This window comes from Hemitrygon akajei, chromosome 27, assembly GCF_048418815.1.
Source record: "Hemitrygon akajei chromosome 27, sHemAka1.3, whole genome shotgun sequence".
Lineage (NCBI taxonomy): Eukaryota > Metazoa > Chordata > Chondrichthyes > Myliobatiformes > Dasyatidae > Hemitrygon > Hemitrygon akajei.
The window spans coordinates 37,234,508-37,257,180 of NC_133150.1; the positions used below are offsets into that span (position 1 = coordinate 37,234,508).

The following is a 22,673-nucleotide window of genomic DNA, read 5'->3' on the forward strand; positions in this document are numbered from 1 at the left end:
AAGATTAACTAGCAGGTTGAGCTGGTGGTGAGGAAGGCAACTGCAATGGTAGCATTCATTTTGAGAGCAAGGCTTTATGGTACTGGTGGGCTTCACTTGGAGTACTGAGAGCAGTTTTGGGCCCCTGATCTATGAAAGGATGTGCTGGACATTGGAGAGGGTCCAGAGAAGTTCATAAGAATGACTCTAGGAATAAAAGGGCTTTTGTATGAGGAGCAATTGATGCCTCTGGGCCATTACTCAATGGAATTTAAATGAATGAGGTGGAAATATAATTGAAACCTATTGATTATTAAAAGACCCAGATAGAGTCTCTGAATAGAGAAGATTCACTTAGAACATAGATGAGGTAGAACTTCTTTAACCAAAGGGTGGCAAATCTGTGTAATTTGTTGCCACAGGTGGCTGTGAAGGCCAGGTCATGGGTATATTCAATGTGGAGATTGATAGGTTCTTGATTTGTCAGGATGAGAGGTCACAAGGAAAAGGCAAGAGAATGGGGTTGAGAGAGAAATGGATCAGCCATGATGAAATGGCAGAAGAGACTTGATTAGAAGAATTAGGCCATTCATCCAATGTCTTATAGTCTAATATGCCATGGAATAGTACTGAACAGGCATAGGCTCTTCAGCCTATGTCTACACCATGCACAACGGCAAATTAAACTAATCCCTTCCGCCTACACATAATCCTTCACATTCACATGGCTGGCTAAAAGCCTCTTGAACACTACCATCATTTCTACATGGTGTACTGGTTGAGGCAAGTGATCACAGGGCGAGTCATGCTCCCCAAATAGTGCAGTTTTAAAAAAATGGTACTTAGATTAATTGGTCCATTTCATATCATTTGCCAAGTTTGACAAGCCTTTAGTTTGTTTTGCAATTATACATCTCCAAGATAATAATTTTTTCTAGACCTTTGTACAAGTATAGAATGCTGAAATCAACTCAGTTAATTGATTTTTAGTTACTCATACCAGGGCTGCAAAGGAATTTACTGCAAAGCACTGAAGCTATTATCTACCATTTGCACAATAAGCAAAGGTGAAATTTAGTCAGACAAGGAAAAACAATCTGCTGGAGTAGGTCAGCAGGTCGTCCAGCAAAGAGAAGGAAAGAGATTGATGTTTAGTGTTTACCCTGCATTGGGACAATGTAGAAAGATGAGATGGAAAGCACAGAGAAGTGACAAAAAATAATTCAGACAATTGGTGGACTGAATTGACCAATCAATTGCCTCTGTGACAGATAGGTAGTGTCATGTAGGGGAGATGAGAGGGATGCTGTCCAAAGACTCACAAGCAACATTGATGTCTTCTTCATCCATCATTCACCCTTCTTCAGTCCACCAATGGCCTCAGAATCCTTTCTTGCCACTCCCCTTCTCTTTATGCTGGCCATCCCACTTCTTCACTCTGTACTAATGCAAGGTTTCAACCTGAAACCTTGACAATCATTCCTCCCACTACTGCTGCTTAACCTACAGAGTTCCACCAGCAGATCACGTTGTTCCAGATTCCACGATCTGCAGTCGCTTGCATATCCATTATTCTGAAGCTACTATGATTTGAACAGCATCATCATCATTCTTGAACAATGAAGTTACTGTTTTCCCTTTTGGCACATTACAAGTCAAAAGGAGGCAGCAGTGCTGCAACAGTAATGTGTATAGCACTTCCAAAACACGGACAAAATTAGACATGGTAAACTTCAAATGAGTGCCAGGGAGTCAAGCAGCTTAGAGAGAATACAAAGATATCTCTGCACTGTCTGTGTCAGAAACACTTGCTTTTTTTTAAAAAAAAAAGCACAATTTGCTACTCTAGTTTGAGCAGGAGTTTGGTCATTAAATAGCTAAGTATTAACATAGCCAGCTAAAGAGATGATACATCTGCTAGAAAATGTTTGAGCTGTTGAATATGGGATTAAGGCTGAAAATGCATCATATTATGAAAACAATATCCCCCATTCAGCAAGAAACTTGTGGGTTAGTAACAAGCAGAATGAAGGGCAGACAAGTGAAAAATTTAAAAAAGTCCCTTGCATGGATATCTAACCTATTGTTCTTGAAATTGTTTCGTGTCAAGGCACCAACCTGTCCTCAAGGACTTGTTATTTTTGCCAATTATCCAATAACAATTATATACAAGTCATTTAAATTAACCAACTGAAGTTAACTCCATGCACAAGGTGTAACAATGTCTGATCCCCAAGTATTTAAATCACGAATAGAAAACTTTAACCTGTTGTAAACTTAAAACAAACTTTGCCTCTGTCATAGAGCTAGTGGAATGCATTGATATAACAATATTCAAACAGAATTTAAAAGCTAGTCCTTTATTTTTTTTTAAATGTGACAAAATTGCAGAGAATACTTAGACAAAACATTGGCTTGATAACCTTAAAATAAAAAATATCCCTGTGGTTATTTTACATTTAGATTTACATTTCAAAGAACATGGTCAAAATTGTAGTTCAAGATAATTAACAGCAGAGAACAGACCTCCTTATTACTGAACAAGTTGGGCCAATAAATACATACAAATATAGAAAGTATAGTACAACTTTGGTTACTATGTCCAGGATAGTTATTTTGATCCTGTGTGCCTTAGCCATAATTCCCAAGAATCACTGTAGTGTGTCCAAAGTATTTTGCAATAATATGAAAAGTGCTTAGTTAGAATCACAAGATATTTTACTGACCTTAAACAATACATAGGCTAGAGAATAGGCCAGCTATTTGGATGTCTACATTATGGAAGATGGGGAAATCTAAACAGAGCTTTCATAACCCTGCTTAGAGTCAATACTGGATATAATGTTAATGAGTTATTGTTAATAAGAGTTAATGGCATAACTCATAAGACAGTGCAAGATATTTCAACACAAGCACAAAATTCAAAAACTTAATTACACTAACTCAAGCCAGACCCTGTCCAAAAGGCCACACAAATAGATTGTGTTATAAAGTGCCACGAGTGCAACTGAAAAAAGCTGTAATGCGTACAGGGCAAGTTGCCATTAGTCATCTAAAAATCTAACACCTATCATGTTTACAAAAACATGCATGCGCTCTGCACAAGTCTCACCAGCTTGTGTTTGGGTGGATTGTATAAAAGCTGGATGAGCATAATTAATTGAGAAGCACCACATGCAACACAAATCACAGACAACACCTGTAGTGTGCCACCTGCATTGCCTACTGGGGATAATCAGTTGTAAGATTATATCAAATTCAAGTTCCTCGCTGTCAGATTACATTACACTAGATGGTAGTCTTCTGGCCTACTCTCTAGATTGAACATCACCGTACTTTAACAAAACACCTTGTGCAGACTGCTCATCTCGTGTTTCTTTCATCATTTGATCCGGTTCCCAAAGTAGCTGTTGCTTTTTCATGAGGTCCTGCAGAAGCACTTTATATTCCTGCCAATACTTTATTAGTATATAAATAATTTCAGCCAGATGAAGCCATAGATTCTTTGCCATCAGCTCACTGAGAAAGCCTGTAGCCTCCAAACCACCACCTCCAAGTCAGCTGTTTAATTCTGTAACTATTTGTTAATTAAAGTCTCATTGTGTCCAGTGCCCCCAGATCTCTGTAATGTCATTCTCTGCTTAGTGGCACGTTTTGGTTTAAGAACAGCAGCCTCCACTGCTTACTGGTTCTGCCTCATCATCAATAATCTGTATACCCCGCCTTGCACTCCCCATCAGCGTGGAATCACTCACTTTCGCTGCTTCTTCTGCCTGGACAACTTGAAGCATCTCTGGAGAAAGAATTAAGAATTCAAAAGCTCTGAAAGCAACTTAGGAAATGGAAAGTTGTTTTATAAAATTATTGTACAGTTCATAATTTCAGAAGTGTTCTAAAATGGTTTACAGTCAAGTCTATGTGCAAAGAGTCCATGCAGCTAGATGTCAATACAGTTAAAAATAAAAGACAGCCTCCCAATTAAGATCTGAAAACAATACAAGTTAATGCAATTCTAAAATTTGACTCCAAGAACTTGAACAAGAAACCATAGCAAGTCAGTAACAATGGAAAGTAGATAAAGGCAGCAGAATCAAGACAGGCTAGTTCAGATTACCATGCAACACCACGGTAGTGTAGACGGTAGCACAACATTTCACAGTACCAGCAACCCGGGTTCAATTCCTGCCGCTGCCTGCAAGGAATTTGTACGTTCTCCCCCGTGACTGCTTGGGTTTCCTCCCAAGTCCAAAGACATACCAGTCAGTAGGTTAACTGGTCATTGTAATTTGTCCCATGATTAGGCTAGGATTGAAATGGGATTGCTGGGTGGCATGTCTCAAAGGCCTAGTCTATTCCGTATCTCAATAAATAAGATATATTCTCATTATATGAATGCAATCCAACATCTGAACAGTGTACAAGGATAACAAAATGTATTTATAGAATAGACTTTCCTATGAAATGCATTGGGACATGAGTGCTCAACTATGTAAGCAAATTAGACTGGTGAATTGCTCAAAAAGGCAAATTTTAATCTTCCTCTGGAAAAATGAAAGTGGATAAATTTAAGCAAAAGAGATTGACAAAGCACATCACAGGGAGCAAACTGGAATTCAAATATTTTCAATTTAGATTACTTGGCTTTGCTTCCATCATGACTGACTGGCCATTTTAATCCTTCTGTTTTATTTATCTCTATCCTTTCATTTAGATATTCTAGTCTCCCAGGCATGTCCTAATGGACCAGACCACATAATATTAAAAAGTTAGTAGCAGCACATTACATAAGGATTAACAGCCGCAGCGTTCCACCCTATCAAAGAAATTCCCATTTCCCTCCCCTTCTTCTCTGCTACCCAAACTAACCAGTTTTTTACTTTCCCAGTTCCGATAGATAATAGACAATAGGTGCAGAAGTAGACCATTCAGCCCTTTGAGCCTGCACCGCCATTCTGAGATCGTGGCTGATCATCTACTATCAATACCCGGTTCCTGCCTTGTCCCCATATCGCTTGATTTCCCTATCCATAAGATACCTATCTAGATCTCAGACCCGAGATATTACCATTTCTTTGCACAGATGCTGCCTTACCAACTGACCTTTACCCAGCATTTTCTTTTTTTTTGTTAGATTACAGGAGCAGAGTTTGGAAAAGACTCACTTTTGCAGATTTCAAGGAAGAGTTCGTCAATGCCTTTGTTCAATTTAGCCGAGGTGTGGAAGTGCTTTGCTCCTACAGATGCTGCGTAGCTGGTGATGGATGGAAGTAGTATTAAATACTTCAGTAGATCCAACTTAATCTATTAAAATCTAATTTAAATTGTTTTAATCTGTTAAAAGCAATTACAAATCCCAAAATAAAATTTTAAAGATGTTAAAATATATCTGTTAAAATCTAACCTAAAATTTCTATTCTGAGAACAGTACAATAAATTGGCACAATATTCTGCAAATGCTGGAAATATAGAGTAACAAATACAAAATGCTAGAGGAACTTGGCAGCATCTGTGAAAAGCAAGAAGCAGTCGACTTTTCAGGCTGACACCAAGGGACCTGGCCCACAACGATTGCTTATTCCTCAGATGCTGGCTGATCTGGTGAACTCCTCCAACATTTCGTGTGTTATAATAGATTGACAGTTGCATGATAAATACACACACACCATTACATTAAAAAAAACATTATTCTTGTAACCATCTCAAGGGATCTAGGTATTGAAAATACAAATGGGTCTTCAACTGGATGCATACAACAAAGATTTGGTGAAGCAACAGAAATAAATGGCATCCATTAAAAGAGATCCACTAGATCACGTTTTGAAGAAATTTTGGCTTAACAGTTGGTATTTAAGATTCACGTGCTGCAAGCATGATTTGGTAGTTCAGCAGCAGGAACACATCTCAATCTAAAACTAGGTTAACAATTTATTTTAGAATGGAAAGTACAGGAAACACTTAATTCCTATTATTTAAAAAAGGACAATTCAGCTGCTGTGTGGTGATAAGCATCTTTAACTTCTTCGAAGATTTCTACCCATGACAACCTACCCTATAATTTGAACAAAATGCCTTTGCCATGAAAACACATGGGGGACAATAACTTGTCTCACTGGGAAGTGTGTGGGGAGAAAAATACATTCAGTGGCCACTTCATTAGGCATGGGAAGTACGTACCTAGTAAGGAGGCCATTGAGTGGATGTTTGTGGCCTTCTGCTGCTATAGTCCATCTACTTCATGGTGTGACATGCATGTTCAGAAATGCTCTTCTGCACACTACTGTTGTAATGTGTGGTTATTTAAGTTACTGTGGCGTTCCTATAAGCTTGAACCTGCCTGACCATTCTCTTCTGACCTCTCTCACTAACAAAAATGTTCTTTGCCCACAGAACTACCGCTCGCTTGATTTTTGTTTTTGCTTTTCGCATCATTCTCGGTAAACGCCAGAGCAGGGGTTTCCCAACCCAAGGTCCACGGACCCCTTGATGCAAGGTATTCAACCATGGCATAAAAAAGGGTTGGGACACCCCACTCTTAAGACTGTTCTGTGTTAAAATCTCAGATCATCAGTAGTTTCTGTGATACTCAAACCACCTTGCCTGGCGGCACCAACAATCATTCCATAGTGAAAGTCACTAAGATCACATTTCTTCCCTGTTCTGATGTTTGGTCAGAACAACCGAACCTCTTGACCATGTCTGCATGTTTTTAACACATTGAGTTGCTGTCACAATTGGCTGACTAGATTATTTTGCATTAAGGAGCAGTTGCACCTAATAAATTGACCACTGAATGTAGGTGAGGTATTAGTCTGCAGCAGTCAGCATTAAATTTTCCAACCAGCTCTCAAATAAACATCTTTTTGCAAAGAAATGAATACACTACACAAAACTTAAATATATTTGTAAAATTAAAGCAATAGAAGAAAAAAAAATCAAACCATCCTTGGTAAACTCGCTTTCTTCTTATAAAAGGAAACTTATTTGACAGCATTGGCGAGAGCCATGAAGTTAAACTTAATTCTCATCTCACTCAACAATGGGTGGACTGGTGGGAGTCCCATTGAAACCTATTGAATATTGAAAGGCCTAGATAGTGTGGATGTGGAGGAGGCGTTTCCTATAGTGAGGGAGTTTAGGGCCAGAGGGAACAACCTTAGCATATAAGAACATCCTTCAGAACAAAGGTGATAGAGGAATTTCTTTAGCAAGAGATGAAGCTGTAGATTAGTAAGGGTGCCAAAGGTTATGGGGCAAAGGCTTTCAGAGGGATAATGAATCTACTTAAATCTGCTCCCGTGTCTTATGGTCTTATCAGAGTTTTTTTTAATTAAACACAGTACTATGTAGTGCTTACCAGGAGGAAATACCCTGGAAACGGCACTGCATTATAGTCTTCATACCATTCTAGCTGTCAACTTTCACTCACATTCCCATATCATACCTAATCTATTGTAGAGCTCCTTAAACTATTGGAGTTCATTCTCCTTAAATCATCCTCCCCTCTCCACAGCCCCTCAGCGCTGTTCACTCCCCCCACCCCATGCACGGCCACTTTACGCTTACACTCCAGATCTCATACCCACACTGGCACAGTCACTACCCTGCTGAGATCCCATATGCCCTGGTACTACCTAGAAGAATTCCTCTTGCCAGGGGTCACTTCATTTCCCGTCAGAATCACTTCATGTTCAAAAACTCTTGCAACTAACAGTATATACATACAGTCAATGTATAGTATACAAGCTAACCTTATGCATATACCATCACACTTGTTACTTATACAATGGGTTATATAGGATTGCTTTTATATTTACATCTGCTGTGTCTTTTTAAATAGTGTTTTTTATGTTGCATTAGATCCAGGGTAACAATCATTTCATTTTCCTTTACCCTTGTGTACCAAAGAATGACAATGTCATCTCGAAGACCATACTCTATGACGGAACTGTCCCATACACACTCAAACCCATGCTAGTAGATGACTGGCCACTGTTACATTACTGCAGTGTAGGTAAGATTAGCCAAAGAAGAATGGAGCATGTAAGGGAGAATAAAGGCAGTTGAACTATAATGCAAAAATGGAATGGATATGATGGGATTGCTCCGATAGTAACTAGCATCTACCCAATAGACCAAATGGCCTCTGTCATAATAAGTTTCTGCTGAGAAGTTACTCATCGGGAAATAGGACAATTAGTTTCAGTTTTCACATACTAGCAAAGCACTGTTCCCATGCACCCTCATCAGAAGGGTCTGTTCAGGATCCAATACTCACGCCTCTGCTTCCTCAATTACCACGTTACGATCTTTTTCCAGGTCAGTTTTATTTCCTACAAGTGCAAAGCAAAATCATTAGAGGTGGCACAGCAGTATAGTGGTTAGTGCAGTGATTCTCAAGGCGGCGTTAGGAGAAATAGAAGTTGTCGGGGAGGGGGAGGAGGCATGTTGGTAAGTGGCACTCTAACTTGAGCACGAGACCTGATTGACCATATCAACATGCTGCCATTGTCAACGTCCAATTGGCATTTCCAGTTTGTTTTTTTTTAAATTTAGCCCCATTAATGATGAATAAATACATACGGTGCGGTCTTTATGAGTCTGAAGGCAGTGAAGCCTTGAATTCTAATCTTGCTAAGAAACAGAAACCACAGAAAGTGTGTCGATACAATGTTACATACCTGGAGTATGGTTTTATTCTGTTCCCATCAGATTAACACCCCCCCATGTGTCTTATTTGTAATAATGTACTGTCTAATGAAGCCATGAAACCATTAAGATTGCAGGAGCATTTCCATAAAAAACCTTGAAAAGGCTACTTATGGCAGTACTTAGTTCCAGAAGATGAAAGAAGCATTTGAAAAGCATTGCACACTTGAGTTGTTTGCCAAGAAAGCTAAAAATGATCTTGATGGTGGTCTCATTGCTTATGACATTTCCAAAATGATAGCAAAGTGCAGAAAATCTCATACAATTGGTGAAAATTTAATAATGCCTGCTGTAACAAAAGTGCTCACCACTGTTCTCAAAATGGATACCAGTATTTTAAAATCAATTCCTCTGATTAATAACTTTCTAGCTCATCATATTGACAAAATGAGTGAAGACACTGAGTATCAACTATGCACAGAGCCACAAAAAACAGAATTTGGGATGCAACTGGATGAGTCAACTGTGCGAGACAATGAGGCTTTGCTAATGGCATATGTAGAGTTTATTAAAAAAAATGGAAAAGTTTATGAAGAGATTCTCTTTTGTAAAAAGTTAAAAACAAGTACTGTATCAACAGAAAATCCATCTATGATGAGCTCAAAATATATATTGAGGATAAAAGTATTCCTATTAGGAACATGATTTCTTGTGCAACAGATGGAGCACCATACATGACAGGTCACCTTGCTGGTTCAGTGGCATTCATGAGAAAAGAAAGTCCAAGTCTGTTTGCAATCCGTTGTGCGATTCATCGTCAACATCTCACAGCCAGAAACCTCAGCCGACTTTTTTTTCCCCCCAAGCATGACTCTTGTAATGTCTCCTATTAACAAATTTAAAGCACATCCATTAACTAGCAGAATATTTCACCAGTTATGCCAAGATAACAATGAAGAGTTTGAACACTTGCTTCTTCGCACTGAAGTGCATTGGCTGTCAAATGGCCGCTATTTAAACCGTTTCTTTGATCTTTTTGACACTGGTTGAATTTTTTGCTCAAAGTCGACAAGAGCTTGGGAAACAAGACGTGGAGATGTGGCATACCTAGCTGATCTGTATGACAAAATGAACATTCTAAATATGAAACTGCAGGGTGAGAATTTCAATTTATTCCGGGCAAAAAGTGCAGTGTCCACTTTCATCAGAAAATTGGAAATATATAAGCAAAATGTTGGGAGAAAGTGGTTCTCACAGATTGCCTGCATGGAAAGTTTGGCACTCTCTTTCACAGACGTTGATTTGCAAGAGTACTGCTTACATCTGCAGTCACTGAAGAAGGATTGATTCAAGGATTTGAATGATCTGGAAATTCCAGACTGGGTAATTACCCTATTTCTTTGCAAGATGGAAGTACAAGAAGAGAGCTTGCAAGAAGAAATTATAAAAACTCAGAATGATGAAGCAGCAAAAATGCTTTCCAAAAATGTCAGTTTTTGTGGTGTGTGACTACACTGTCATACTAAGTTTCCTGGTCTCTGGAGAAGAGCCAAGCTGCTCTTCATTGCATTTCCATCCTCCCATCCTGTTGAAAGAGGCTTCAGTGCAGTGAACCACATACTCATAAAAGACAATCTGCTTGGATGTTGTTACACGTGGGGACTTGAGACATTTGCTGTCACAACTTGAACCAGATGTTTCCGCTCTTGCTAACACCATCAAGCTCAAGGATCTCATTGATATTGAAGCTGCTGTACAGCACACAGGTACTGTGTAAGGTAGGTTTAAAGACAAATAATATTTTAAAGCAATCATTTTTCTCATATTAACATATGGTAGACTTTTTCGGACTGTGAATGTGGCAGAAAGTATATTGTACCTAAGAGGGCTGTTGGCAAGTATGAAAGTGCTGGGAGGTTGGGGAGCAAGGGCTTTGGCAAGTATAGAAATGCCTTGGGCTAAAACAAAAGTTGGGGAACACTGGATTAGTAAAATATTATTATAATGCCAACAACCTGTGTTCACTTCCATCACCATCTGTAAGGAGTTTGTATGTTCTCCTAATAACTACATGGATTTCCTCTGGGTGTTCCAGTTTCCTTCCACATTCCAAAAAGGCATGCAGGTTAGTAGGTTGATTGGACATAGGAATTTAATTGGGCAAGGCAGGCTTGTTCACTGGAAGGGCTTGTTACTGAGCTGCATCTCTAAATAAATTAGAATAATTCTTCCACTAACAACCACACCAAAATTTTTAACTGTTGAAAGGTTTTAAGTTTTTTTTAAATATAATTTAAAAATCAAGGATCAATTCCAAAACTGTTTAAGATCGAATTCAGAACAAAAATAGGTTCTAACTGAAAGCCAACTTTGCTTTGGAGTTGAACCTTAAAATTGAAGGGTAGATAGCTCTTTGCAAAGACACTAATTTGTTTAATATTTAGAGCATGGCATAGTCCAACTATTCAAAAATGACAACATTAATTTACAACACCAAATGCATGCACTTGTATGACCAATTCAACCATCACATGAACACTAATGGACAAACCAGCTGATAAGCCATTGCCTCCGAATGCCAGAAGTCTGGATTCAATGCTGACCTCACACCCTGTGTGGAGTTTGCATCTTCACCTTATGACTACACAGCTTTCTTCCAGGTGCTCCAGTTCCTCCCCAACACTCTCACAGTATCAACCCAAAAATGTGCACATTAACAGGTTAATTGGTCACTATGAACTCTCTTCCCCAGAACAGGGAAGCTCAAAGCAGAGTCATATAAAGAGTAGAATTTTAAAAAATGTATTTATTTATTCTTTCTTTTAAATGGACCCGATAGACAACATTCTCCCCGCCCTCCCCAAACACAGAGGGTGACAGGTACAAGACCATAAGATACAAGAGTATAATTAGGCCATTTGGCCCATTGAGTCTGCTCTGCCATTTCATCACAGGTGATCCAAATTTCCTCTCAGCCCCAATTTCCTGCCTTCTCCCTGTATCCCTTCTTGTCAAGACTAATCAAAAATCTATCAGCCTCTACCTTAAATATACATAAAGTCTTGGCCTCCACAGCTGCCTGTGGCAACAAATTCCACAGATTCACTACTCTTGGGCTAAAAGAAATTCCTCATCTCTATTCTGAAAGGACTCCTCTCTATTCTGAGGCAGTGTCCTCTGGTCTTAGACTCTCCCATCATAGGAAATATCCTCTCCACATTCACTCTATTAAGGCTTTTCACCATTTAATAGGTTTCAATGAGTTCACCCCTCATTCTTCTCAATTCTAGTGAATACAGGCCAGGAGCCATCAAACACTCTTCATATGACATGCCAATCTTGGAATCATTTTCGTGAATCTCCTTTGAACCCTCTCCAGTTTCAGCACATCCCAAGATAAGGGGCCCAAACTTGCTCGCAAGACTCCAAGTAAGCCTCACCAGTGTTTGATAAAGTTTTAACATTGCATGCTTGCTTTTATATTTTAGTCTTCTTGAAAAGAATGCTAACATTGTATTTGCAATCCTCACCACAGACTCAACCTGCAAATTAACCTTTAGGGAATCCTGAACAAGGACCCCCCCCCCCAAAGTCTCTTTGCACCTCAGTCTTTTCGTATTTTTTCCTCCATTTAGAAAATAGTCAACCTTTCATTTCTTCTACCAAAGTGCACGGCCATACACTTCCCAACACTGTATTCTGAATGCCATTCCTATGCCCATTCTCCTAATCTGTCCTTCTGTAGCCTCTCCACTTCTTCAAAACTACCTACCCCTCCACCCATCTTCATAACATCTGTAAACTTTGCAACAAAGCCATCAATTCCATCATCTATTTACACCATCCAGGACATCATCATGTGTTTCTGGTCACTTTTTTTGGTTGCTATTTTGGGCAATTTTGATCGGGACGGCCTGCAAATAATGAACACAATGCTAGATTGAACTAAACTGAGCTGCACCGAATTGAATATGGCTGGACTCTTTCAATTTAGTCTTTTTTCACTTTTTGTTTTGCACAAACTCAAAGTTTGGCATTATTCCTTGAAAGGGTTCCACGGTTCCCTTTGTTTCGTGGCTGCCTGTGGAGATGATGAATCTCAGGGTTGTATACTGCATACTTACATTGATAATAAATGTACTTTGAATGAAGCAAATAAACCTAATTTGCCAGTTCTTAAACAGCATATTTAGGCATCCTGCCATCAAACTTCAAGAAACAGCAGCTTACCCCTCCTGCAGCCCATCGTCCTTCCCACATTCCTATAAACAGTCCCTGAGGAAAGGTTTAGTGCAAGGGCCTATTTAGTAAAGACTGAGTCCTTTTCTCATAACATTTCTGTCACAAGAGGCAACTAGTCAATCCATGTGCTGTGCTGACTCTCAAAGCACTCCCGTCAATCCCCAGTCATCTTCTCCCTCCTGCTCACGCCCATTGTTCTCCCTCTAGAGTATCCGGCCATCTATCCACACCAGTGCCACATTACAGCAGCTAATTAACTCAAACAGTATTTCTTTTAAAAGACAAGGACTGTGAAATGTGTTGTTTTGTGCCCAAGGATTATTCTTTACCATATGGGATAACCAGGACACCTGGTGGAAACCCTCAGTCTTATTGATAACATGAGGTCCTGTACCTATTGTAGTATGCAAAGAGGCCATCTCATCAGCAATAACGTGATGTTCTGTACTTCCTACCCAATGGTAACAGCGAGAAGAGGGCATCTAATCCGTAATGAGAATCAGATTTAATATCACCAGCATGTCATGACATTTGTTATCTTTGTGGCAGCAGTACAATGTAATACATAATAGAAAAAAAACTGAATTACAGCAAGTATGTTAAATAGTTAAATAAGTAGTGCAAAAATAGAAATTTAATAGTAGTGGAGGTAGTGATCATGGACTCAATGTCCATTCAGAAATCAAATGGCAGAGGGGAAGAAGCTGCTCCTGAATAGTTGAGTGTGCGCCTTCAGGCTTTTGTCCCTCCTTCCTGATGGCAGCAATGAAAACGAGGCACGATCTCAGTGATGGGGGTCCTTAATGATGGATGCCGCCTTTTTAAGGCATCACACCTTGAAGATTTCCTGGATACAAAAGGCTAGTGCCCATGATGGAAATGACTAAGTTTACAATGCTGTGTAGCTTACTTGTATCTTGTGCAGTAGCCCCCACCCCCAACAACCCACCACCACCAGGCAGTGATGCAGCTAGTTAGAATGTTCTCCACAAGTCTGCAGTGACATACCAAATCTCCTCAAACTCCTAATGAAATACAAGAGGTGATTGATAAGTTCGTGGCCCAAGGTAGAAGGAGTCAATTTTAGAAAGCCTAGCACGTTTATATTTCAACATAGTCCTCTCCTACATTTACACACTTAGTCCAGCGGTCATGGAGCATACGGATCTTGGACCTCCAGAAAGTGTCCACAGCAGGGGTGATTGATAAGTTAGCTCTCATTACATGCACATGCAGTTCAATTCTTTGAGTGATTATGCAGGAAGTTTGAAGTTAATAACTCATCAGTTAATAATACATCGGGGTGATTGATAAGTTTGTGGCCCAAGGTAGAAGGAGATGAGTTATTAACTTCAAACTTTCTGCATAATCACTCAAAGAGCTGAACTGCATATGCATGTAACAAGAGCTGTATAATTCATCTCCTTCTACCTTAGGCCATGAACTTATCAAACACCCATGCTGTGGACACTTTCTGGAGGACCAAGATCCATATGCTCCACAACCGCTGGACTAGGTGTGTAAACGTAGGAGGGGATTATGTTGAAAAATAAATGTGCTAGGTTTTCTGAAATTAACTCCTTCTACCTTAGGCCATGAACTTATCAATCACCCCTCGTATAGTCGCTGTCATGCCTTCTTTGTAATTGTATTGATATGTTGGGTCCATGATAGATCCTCAGAGATGTTGACATCCATGAACTTGAAATTGCTCATTCGTTCCACTCCTGATCCCTCTACAAGGACTGGGGTATGTTTCCCCATCTTACCTTTTCTGTACCTCCTGTCCAATGGTTGTAGTGAGAAGAGGGCATCTCTCCAAATCCCACAATACATTCCTTCGTTACAGTCAGGGCAGGAGATACAGGACTTTGTACCAAGCATCACCACATGAACTCTACCAGTCCAACAAAAGCATCTTGCTAGAAAACATCCATACTTAGGGAATTTTTGTCTAACAGACTGGATGGGAGGGAAATGGAGAACTCTCTTGAAGTAGGTTCAGGAATAATTGTGTACAATGATATAGAACACAGCTTTAACAGGAGACAAGTGTTGAAAGTCACATACCGACTATACAGAGACAGATTTCACCACCGAGCATCTTCCGTAGCTCTTTCACCCAGTTCTTCACCTGCAGGGTTAGAGAGATATTCAATTCACTTTGGCATGGTTCTACACCAGTAGCTGAAGCCCATACAAGAGTTGGGAACAGGAAGAGTCAAAAATAGATCAAAATTTACAACAGAGTTAATCAACCCATGGTCTTAACTCATTTCTTCTCCTCACTAAACCACCTCTCATTTTCATTTAAGCTACAAGACAAGGAGCAGAAATAGGCCAAAGAGTCTACTCCATTAACAGCTCATTTTTTCTTCTTGGTATATCAATTTTCTTCTTTAAATGTATCCATGCTATTCTTCCAATTTAAACCTTGTTCTACATTTAAAAGATCTTCCAGTTAATGATTTTTCTGCAGGTCACCTTGTGGTGCAGTTGTTAGTTTTGCAAAGTGCCTAAACATTTTCCACACCATTTAAAAGATTCCCCCCCCCCCCACCAATTGGCAATGACCTATTAACAAACTCAACCAACTCAAAAATATGATTTTATACATACTTTTGTTATTGCCAAAAAGCTCAGCCCCAAAGGTAAAATTTTTATTTAGTGATCTGTGAACATTTTTGTCAGTCTCAGGGTTTGCTTACTCTCAGTGGCCAGCGGTGATACTCACTTGTTTAATATTTTACTGGTGACCTTGGTTTCTCTACTACCTGTTACGCCACTGTGTTTAGGGCAGCAATAAAGGTCCTCCATCTCTGGTGGTGTTCAGGGCTTCCTTCATCATGTCAGTAGCTTCCTCTCGGATTTTATTGTCAGCCAAGGAAGTTCTGGGTGGAGACTATGGAATACTGTCACCCTCAGATGTAGAAGGATTCTTCATTGCTGCTTCCGTAATAATTTCGTTTTACCAGTCATGGTCATTAGCCCTGAGCTGAACCTCCGAACCTGGAGGACTGGTGGACCATTCCTAGTCTGGCTTCTATTCTTTGCCATGTTGGCATGGGTGACCCTACCAAGAGCCAAAGCATAAAGCCCTGACTCCAGAAAATGTAGCTCTCCAGGTCATTGAGGCACACAAGCTTCCAACCTCTATGTCAAAGCTGCGGTTTTCTTGGAGGCAGCCTTGGTGCTTTTGAAAGAAAATTCTTTCCAGTAACTGACAATCTCACCAATATCCTCCACCTATCTCATATGATACCGCAAAGTAAGGATGAGATGGATATTCAGAAAAGCTCTGACACACATGGGCTTAGTTACACATCATGAGCTGAAGATAATGTCAATGCCAAGTGTTCACTTCAGTACTTGAAGATTTAATAACTCAAAAATGCTGTGCAGTATGTGAATATGGCACTGAGCACTGGTGCTTTGATCAAGTATTAAAGAATTGATTCCACCCACGCCCCCCCACCACCACAGGAATAAGTTTTCCCTTCTACTACAGGTTAAAGGACAATTCATCTTACTGTTCCATGTGAGATATAGGTCTACACACTTTAATTTACACTACAATCTATACATAAGGAGCTAACCACTCGATCCTGCCTAACTCCATTCACCACTTTGAATCAATGGCATAATGGGAGGCCATTCAGCCCAAAGCCTTTATGCCAGACAAAGATCCAACTCAATTCCCCAAGATAGCTCACAAACAAGAGAAAATCTGCAGATGCTAGAAATCCAAGCAGCACACACAAAATGCTGGAGATGTAGGACTTGTTCTGCTTCTAAGAACAAGTGCCAGGAGGGAGATCAATTGGGAGGGACAATCAGACAAGGGAGATGCGTGGGTAGCAATCCCTGCGAAAAACAGAAAGTGTGGGGGGAGGGAGAGATGTGCATGGTGGTAGAATCCCGTAGGAGATGGCAGAAGTTACGGAGAATTATGTGCTTCACCATTCCCATTCTCACCTTATCTCCTTACCTGCCCATCACCTCCCTCTTCTTTCTTCCATGGCCATCTGTCCTCTCCTATCTGATTCCCCTTCACCAGCCCTGTATCTCTTTCACCAATCAACTTCCCAGCTCTTTACTTCACCCCCCACCTTCCAGGTTTCACCTGTCACCTATGTTTCTTCCTCTTCTCCCCCCACCCGCCTTCTTGCTCTGACTCATTTTTTTCCCTCCACGATGAAGGGTCTCGGCACGAAACGTCGACTGAACTCCTTTCCAAAGATGCTGCCTGGCCTGCTGAGCTCCTCCAGCATTTTGTGTGCGTTTCCTGAGACAGCTCTTGTTCTGTAGACCTTGATGTGCAGAAGAAGCGCAATAACTGGCAAGCAACTTTGGCATGCTTACAGATTTGATACTACCCATCAGCCACCACCATTTAGCCAAGAATTCTCTAGCTTCCCGCTTTAAAATTACTTTACTCTGTCTCCCCTCATCCACCCCCTGTTCCCTCGGATGCTGCTGCTCTACATTCTTGCACCTTCATTCAACATCAGAGATTTTAAATCTGGACAGTTTTAACTGATCCGGTATGAAAAGCCCTATGCAAATCTTGGGAGGGAGAAAAATACCACAACCAAATTTTCTACGAGGTTTAACATTTTTCTAAATCACAATGCCCTCTTTCACAACTGTCATGAGAAAGTTTGAGGGCATGTTGGGAGCAGTAATGGAATATCTGACAGTCACAAGACCAGATGGCATAGGAACAGAATTCGGCCATTTGGCCCATTGTGTTTGCTCCACCATTTCACCACGGCTGATCCATTTTCTTCTCAACTTCTTTCTCCTGCCTTCTCAAAGTTAAAAGTTCAGTATGTATACATTATACAACTTTGAGATCCATTTCCTAAAAGGCAACCACAAAACAAAGAAACCCAAAAGGACCCATTAAAAAAAGACTAAACATCCAATGAGCAAAAAAAAACACACCACAAATCATGCAATGACCACAAGCAAGTAACGTTCTGAACTGGCATCCACAGACAGTCCATCTCTAGACCCTTAGTTCAGCACAGAATCGTGTAAGCATCACGGAGCAGCGAGCTGAACCAGCCCACCCAATCACCCTGACCTTTGTGTTTGGCCCAGCACCCAAATCATCCAAACACCGGGTTCAGTCGCACCAACACACTCTGGGGCCTGGACCCCGCCGCCTTGATTCGGCCCGTTGCTTAAACTGATCAAACCTCGGGCCTTCCTCACTCAGTGCGGTGGACCCACTGCCTTGCTCGTTCTGCCACATTGAACTGTCTCCAAGTCTGAAGGGAAGTAACAGATGATTGCTCGCGATAGTCATTTACCAAATAAAGAGTGATTAACAAAGTATTTACTTGCTTTCCATGGTTCATAAACCACCAGCCAGAAGTCGCTGTGGTTCACCAGCACCATCTTAAACCCTGTATTTCATATCTATTATAAAGGAAATGCTCATAACATTGAAGGTATGGGAAGTGATTAGAGTTGGTCCTTTAGATACCACAAATTGATACAACTAGCATAAAGCAAAATGAAGAACTTACCTTCTGAAATGAGTCTTCATCAGTGATATCATAGACTAAAATAGCACCATTAGAATCTCGGTAGTAAATGGGGCCCAAAGCATGGAACCGTTCTTGTCCAGCTGTGTCCTGTAGAGACAGAAAACATTTTGGATACGAATGCTGGTATGGGGACAAAGAAAGCCAGTGAGACCAAATAATACACCCAAAATGTTGGAGGAACTCAGGAGGCCAGGCAGCATCTGTGGAAAAGAGTATAGTCGACGTTTTAGACCGAGGCCCTTCATCAGGACTGGAGAGAGAAAAAAAGATGAGAAGTCAGAGTAAGGTGGTGGGGGAAGGGGAGGAAGAAATACAAGGTAATAGATGAAACTGGGAGAGGGAAGGGTGAAGTATAGAGGTAGGAAGATGAGAAAGATACAAAGCTAGAGAAGGGGATAATCTGATGGGAGAAAGAAAAGGGGGAGGAGCACCAGAGGAAGGTGATGGGCAAGTAACGAGATAAAGCGAGAGAGGGAAATGGGAATGTTGGGGGGGGGGGGGGACAGAGTGGGCCATTACCAGAAGTGCAATTAAAATGGGTGACCATTGGAAAATCCCACTTTTTCTTGTGGATGGAGCGTAGGAGATCAGCAAAGTGATCTCCCAATCTACATCAGGTCTCACTGTTATACAGGAGGCCACACCGGGATTACCAGATACAGTAGATGACCCCCACTTTTCCTATGCTATATCGATGACTGCATTGGTGCTGCTTCCTTCTCCCATGCGGACCTCATCAACTTTGCCTCCAGCTTCCACCCTGCCCTCAAATTTACCTGGCCCATTTCCGACTCCCCACTCCCCTTTTTCACTCTCTGTCTCTACCTCTGGAGATAGCTTATCTACTGATGTCTTTTATAAACCAAGCGACTCTCACAGCTACCTGGACTACACCTCTCCCACCCTGTACCTTGTAAAAAAAAAAATGCCATCTCCTTCTCTCAATTCCACTGTCTCTGCAGCATCTGCTCTCAGGATGAGACTTTTCATTAAAGAGCTAAGGAAATGTCCTCCTTCCAAGGGGCTTCCCTTCCTCCACCATCAATACTGTACTGAGTATGAACAGCAAGGCTGGGCTCAGTATCCTCTTGCATAATGAAGTGCAGAGATTAGGAACCCAGTGAAGGTCAGACTCCAGTAGACCTCCCTCTCTGTCATCAGGACCAGGCAGAGCAGAGCGACAATACAATTATCACAGCTGGTGTGTGTTGGCGCGAGGCCAAATGGTGAAGGCGTTGGTCTAGTGATCTGAAGGCCGCTGGTTTGAGCCTCAGCTCAGGCAGCGTGTTGTGTCCTTGAGCAAGGCACTTAACCACACATTGCTCTGCGGCGACACCGGTGCCAAGCCGTATCGGCCCTTGACCTTCCCTTGGACAACATCGGTGGCGTGGAGAGGGAAACTTGCAGCTTGGGCAACTGCCGGTCTCCCATACAATCCTGCCCAGGCCTGCACCCTAGAAACTTTACAAGGCGCAAATCCATGGTCTCTTGAGACTAATGGATGCCTATTTGTGTGGCATCCACCTAACTACTTGCACCGGGTCATCCAAATGGAAGCTACAAGCATCCGCAAGTGAATTGCACAGACTACACATCTTAAAATGCCTGTTACTAAAATGAATTTCCACTGTTTCTCATCATCATCATGACTCACCTTGAGGTGGAGTCACTGCTGATGAAAGCAAATTCTGGAACTCAATTTATCCCAAAAGGCTGTCATGAGGGGGAAGATAGAGATATTTGATTTTTCAGGTTTGTTTGTCATTCATCAGTGTACGTGTAAAAGAGAGCAAAATGATTGCTACTCTGGTTATGAGATGTAGGACAAAAAATGAGCACAATGAGCATAAAGAACACAAAATATAATTACACAAGATTAGCTTCTATACAGAGATTGATGGGATGCACATAAAGTGACGCTTGGTACAGGAGTATCTGTACACAAGGTGACTGGCAGGAAATGATAAAGTCACACTGGTGGGGGTTAATGGATGGGGGTGTTGATCAGCCTGACAGCTTGGGGTAAATAACTGTTTCTAAGTCTGGTGGTCCAGGTGTGGTCCATTTTAATCATTAGAATTCCAGAAGGGAAGGTGGGGGTGGGGGGGGGGGTGGCAGTGGAGGGAAGAAAACAGAACAGTAGACATGCTAGTGTAATGGTTAGCATGATGCTATTGCATGTTGGGGTGGAGTTCAGAGTTAATTCCAGCGCCATCTGGAAGGAGTGTGGAAGTTTTCCCCTTTGTGGGCATTTGTGGGGTTTTTGAGTCTCCTCCCACAGTCCAAAGACAGACCGGTTATTAGGTTAATTGGTCGTTGTAAATTATTCTGTGATTAGGCTGGGGATAAATAACTGGGTTACTGGGCTCCGTGGCTCGCTGGGCCGTAAGGACCTGTCTGTGCAGATTCATTACATAAATTTTACGAAAATAAACAGTAAATGTTTCTTTTGACATCCAGGGGATCTTGGAGCCCAGGTCCATAGTCCCTGAAAGTGGTAGAAAGGTAAAATAGGTGTATGGCATTCTTGTCTTTGTTAGCTCAGCCTTGAATTCAAGAGTCAGGAAGTTATGTTGCAGCTTTCTAAAAAGCTGTTTAAGCCACATCTGGAGTATTGCATTCAGCTCTGATAGGAAGGATGTTGAGGCTTTGGAGAGAGTGCAGAAGAGGTTTACCAGAATGCTTGATTAGAGAGGATGTGCCCTAGGAGAGGTTGCACAGACCTAGGTTTTCTCTGGAGCATCAGAGGCTGAGGGGAGATCTGATAGGTTTATAAGATGATGGAAGACAGACAGATGACCGGCACCTTTCTTTAAGGGTCAAAATGTTAGAGCGCCTACATTTAAAGCAAGAGGAGGCAAGTTGAAAGGCCCATTCTCATTCTGACACATCGGGCCATGGGCTCCTCTTATGCTATGATGACACTATCCTCAGGGTTGAGGAGCAACACCTTATATTCCATCTGTGTAGCCTCCAATCTGATGGCATGAATATCAATTTCTCCTTCCAGTAAAAAATAAATTACCCACTTTTCCTCCATTTTCCATTCTGACCTTTTTCCTCTTCTCACCTGCCCATTACTTTGCCCTGGTGCTCCCCTCCTTCCCTTTCTCCTATGGTCCACTCTCCACTCCTATCAGATTCCTTCTCCAGCCCTTGATCTTTCCCCATCCACATGGCTTCACCCATTACCTTCCAGCTGGCCTCCTTCTCCACCACTCCCCCCCACCTTTTTATTCTGGCAGCTTCCCCCTTCCTTCTCAATGTTGAAGAAAGGCCTCGGCCCGACACTGACTGTTTATTCACTTCCATAGATGTTGCCTGACCCGAGTTCCTCCAGCATTTTGTGCATGCTGCTTTGGATTTCCAGTATCTGCAGACTTTCTTGTGCTTGTTCTATGCAGTTACAACTCCATTATAGTTACTGATCTTACTCCCAGGTTTCATTTTACACCAATGTTCTGAATCACTCACATTTTAGAGTCAGAAGTACAGCACATACAGGGCCCTTCAGCCCATCTAGTCCATGCCAAAACCACTTACACTGCCTATGCCCATTGACATACACCAGGATTATAGCCTTCCATATCCCTACTATCCATAGGACGTCACCGGTGCCAAGCTGCATGGGTCCTAGTGCCCTTCCCTTGGACAACATCGGTGGCGTGGAGAGGGGAAGGCCTGCAGCTTGGGCAACTGCCAGTCTCCCATACAACCCTACCCAGGCCTGCGCCCTGGAAACTCCAGGCGCAGATCCATGGTCTCTCGAGACCGATGGATGCCACCACCACTATCCATATAGCCTATTCAAACTTCTCAGATGTTGAACTCAAGCTTGCATGCATCACTTATGCTGGCAGCTCATTCCACACTCTCACTACCCTCTGAGTGAAGTAGTTTCCCCTCATGCTCCCCATAAACTTCTCACCTTTCACCCTTAACCCATGACCTCTGGTTGTAGTTCCACCCAATCTCAGTGCTTGCATTTACTTTATCTATACCCTTCAATTTTATCAAATCTCCCGTCAATCTTCCAGGTTCTGAAGAATACAGTCCTAACCTATTCAATCTTTCCTTATAACTCAGGTCCCCTAGACCCAGCAATATCCATGTAAATTTTCTCTGCACTTTTTCAATCTTGTTTACATCTTTCCTGTCGGTAAGTATGCAGTTTTGGTAACAATACTCCAAATTAGGCCTCACCTATGTCTTACACTACTTCAACATAACAACCCATCTTCTGTATTC

General features: G+C 41.5%; 1 protein-coding gene across 1 annotated transcript in view; it reads right to left on the reverse strand.

Annotated features, from left to right (window-relative positions):
* Positions 1 to 2,323: 2,323 nt before the first annotated feature.
* Positions 2,324 to 22,673, reverse strand: part of LOC140717263 (ras-related protein Rab-21-like) — a 28,451-nt gene continuing 8,101 nt past the window's right edge. Inside the window, exons 3-7 of the mRNA XM_073030657.1 lie at positions 18,405 to 18,512; positions 14,938 to 15,001; positions 8,255 to 8,309; positions 5,142 to 5,230; positions 2,324 to 3,772 (exon numbers count right to left, since the gene is read on the reverse strand). Coding sequence (XP_072886758.1) covers positions 3,639 to 3,772; positions 5,142 to 5,230; positions 8,255 to 8,309; positions 14,938 to 15,001; positions 18,405 to 18,512 — 450 coding nt within the window. The 3' untranslated portion in view covers positions 2,324 to 3,638. The remainder of the gene's footprint in view (positions 3,773 to 5,141; positions 5,231 to 8,254; positions 8,310 to 14,937; positions 15,002 to 18,404; positions 18,513 to 22,673) is intronic.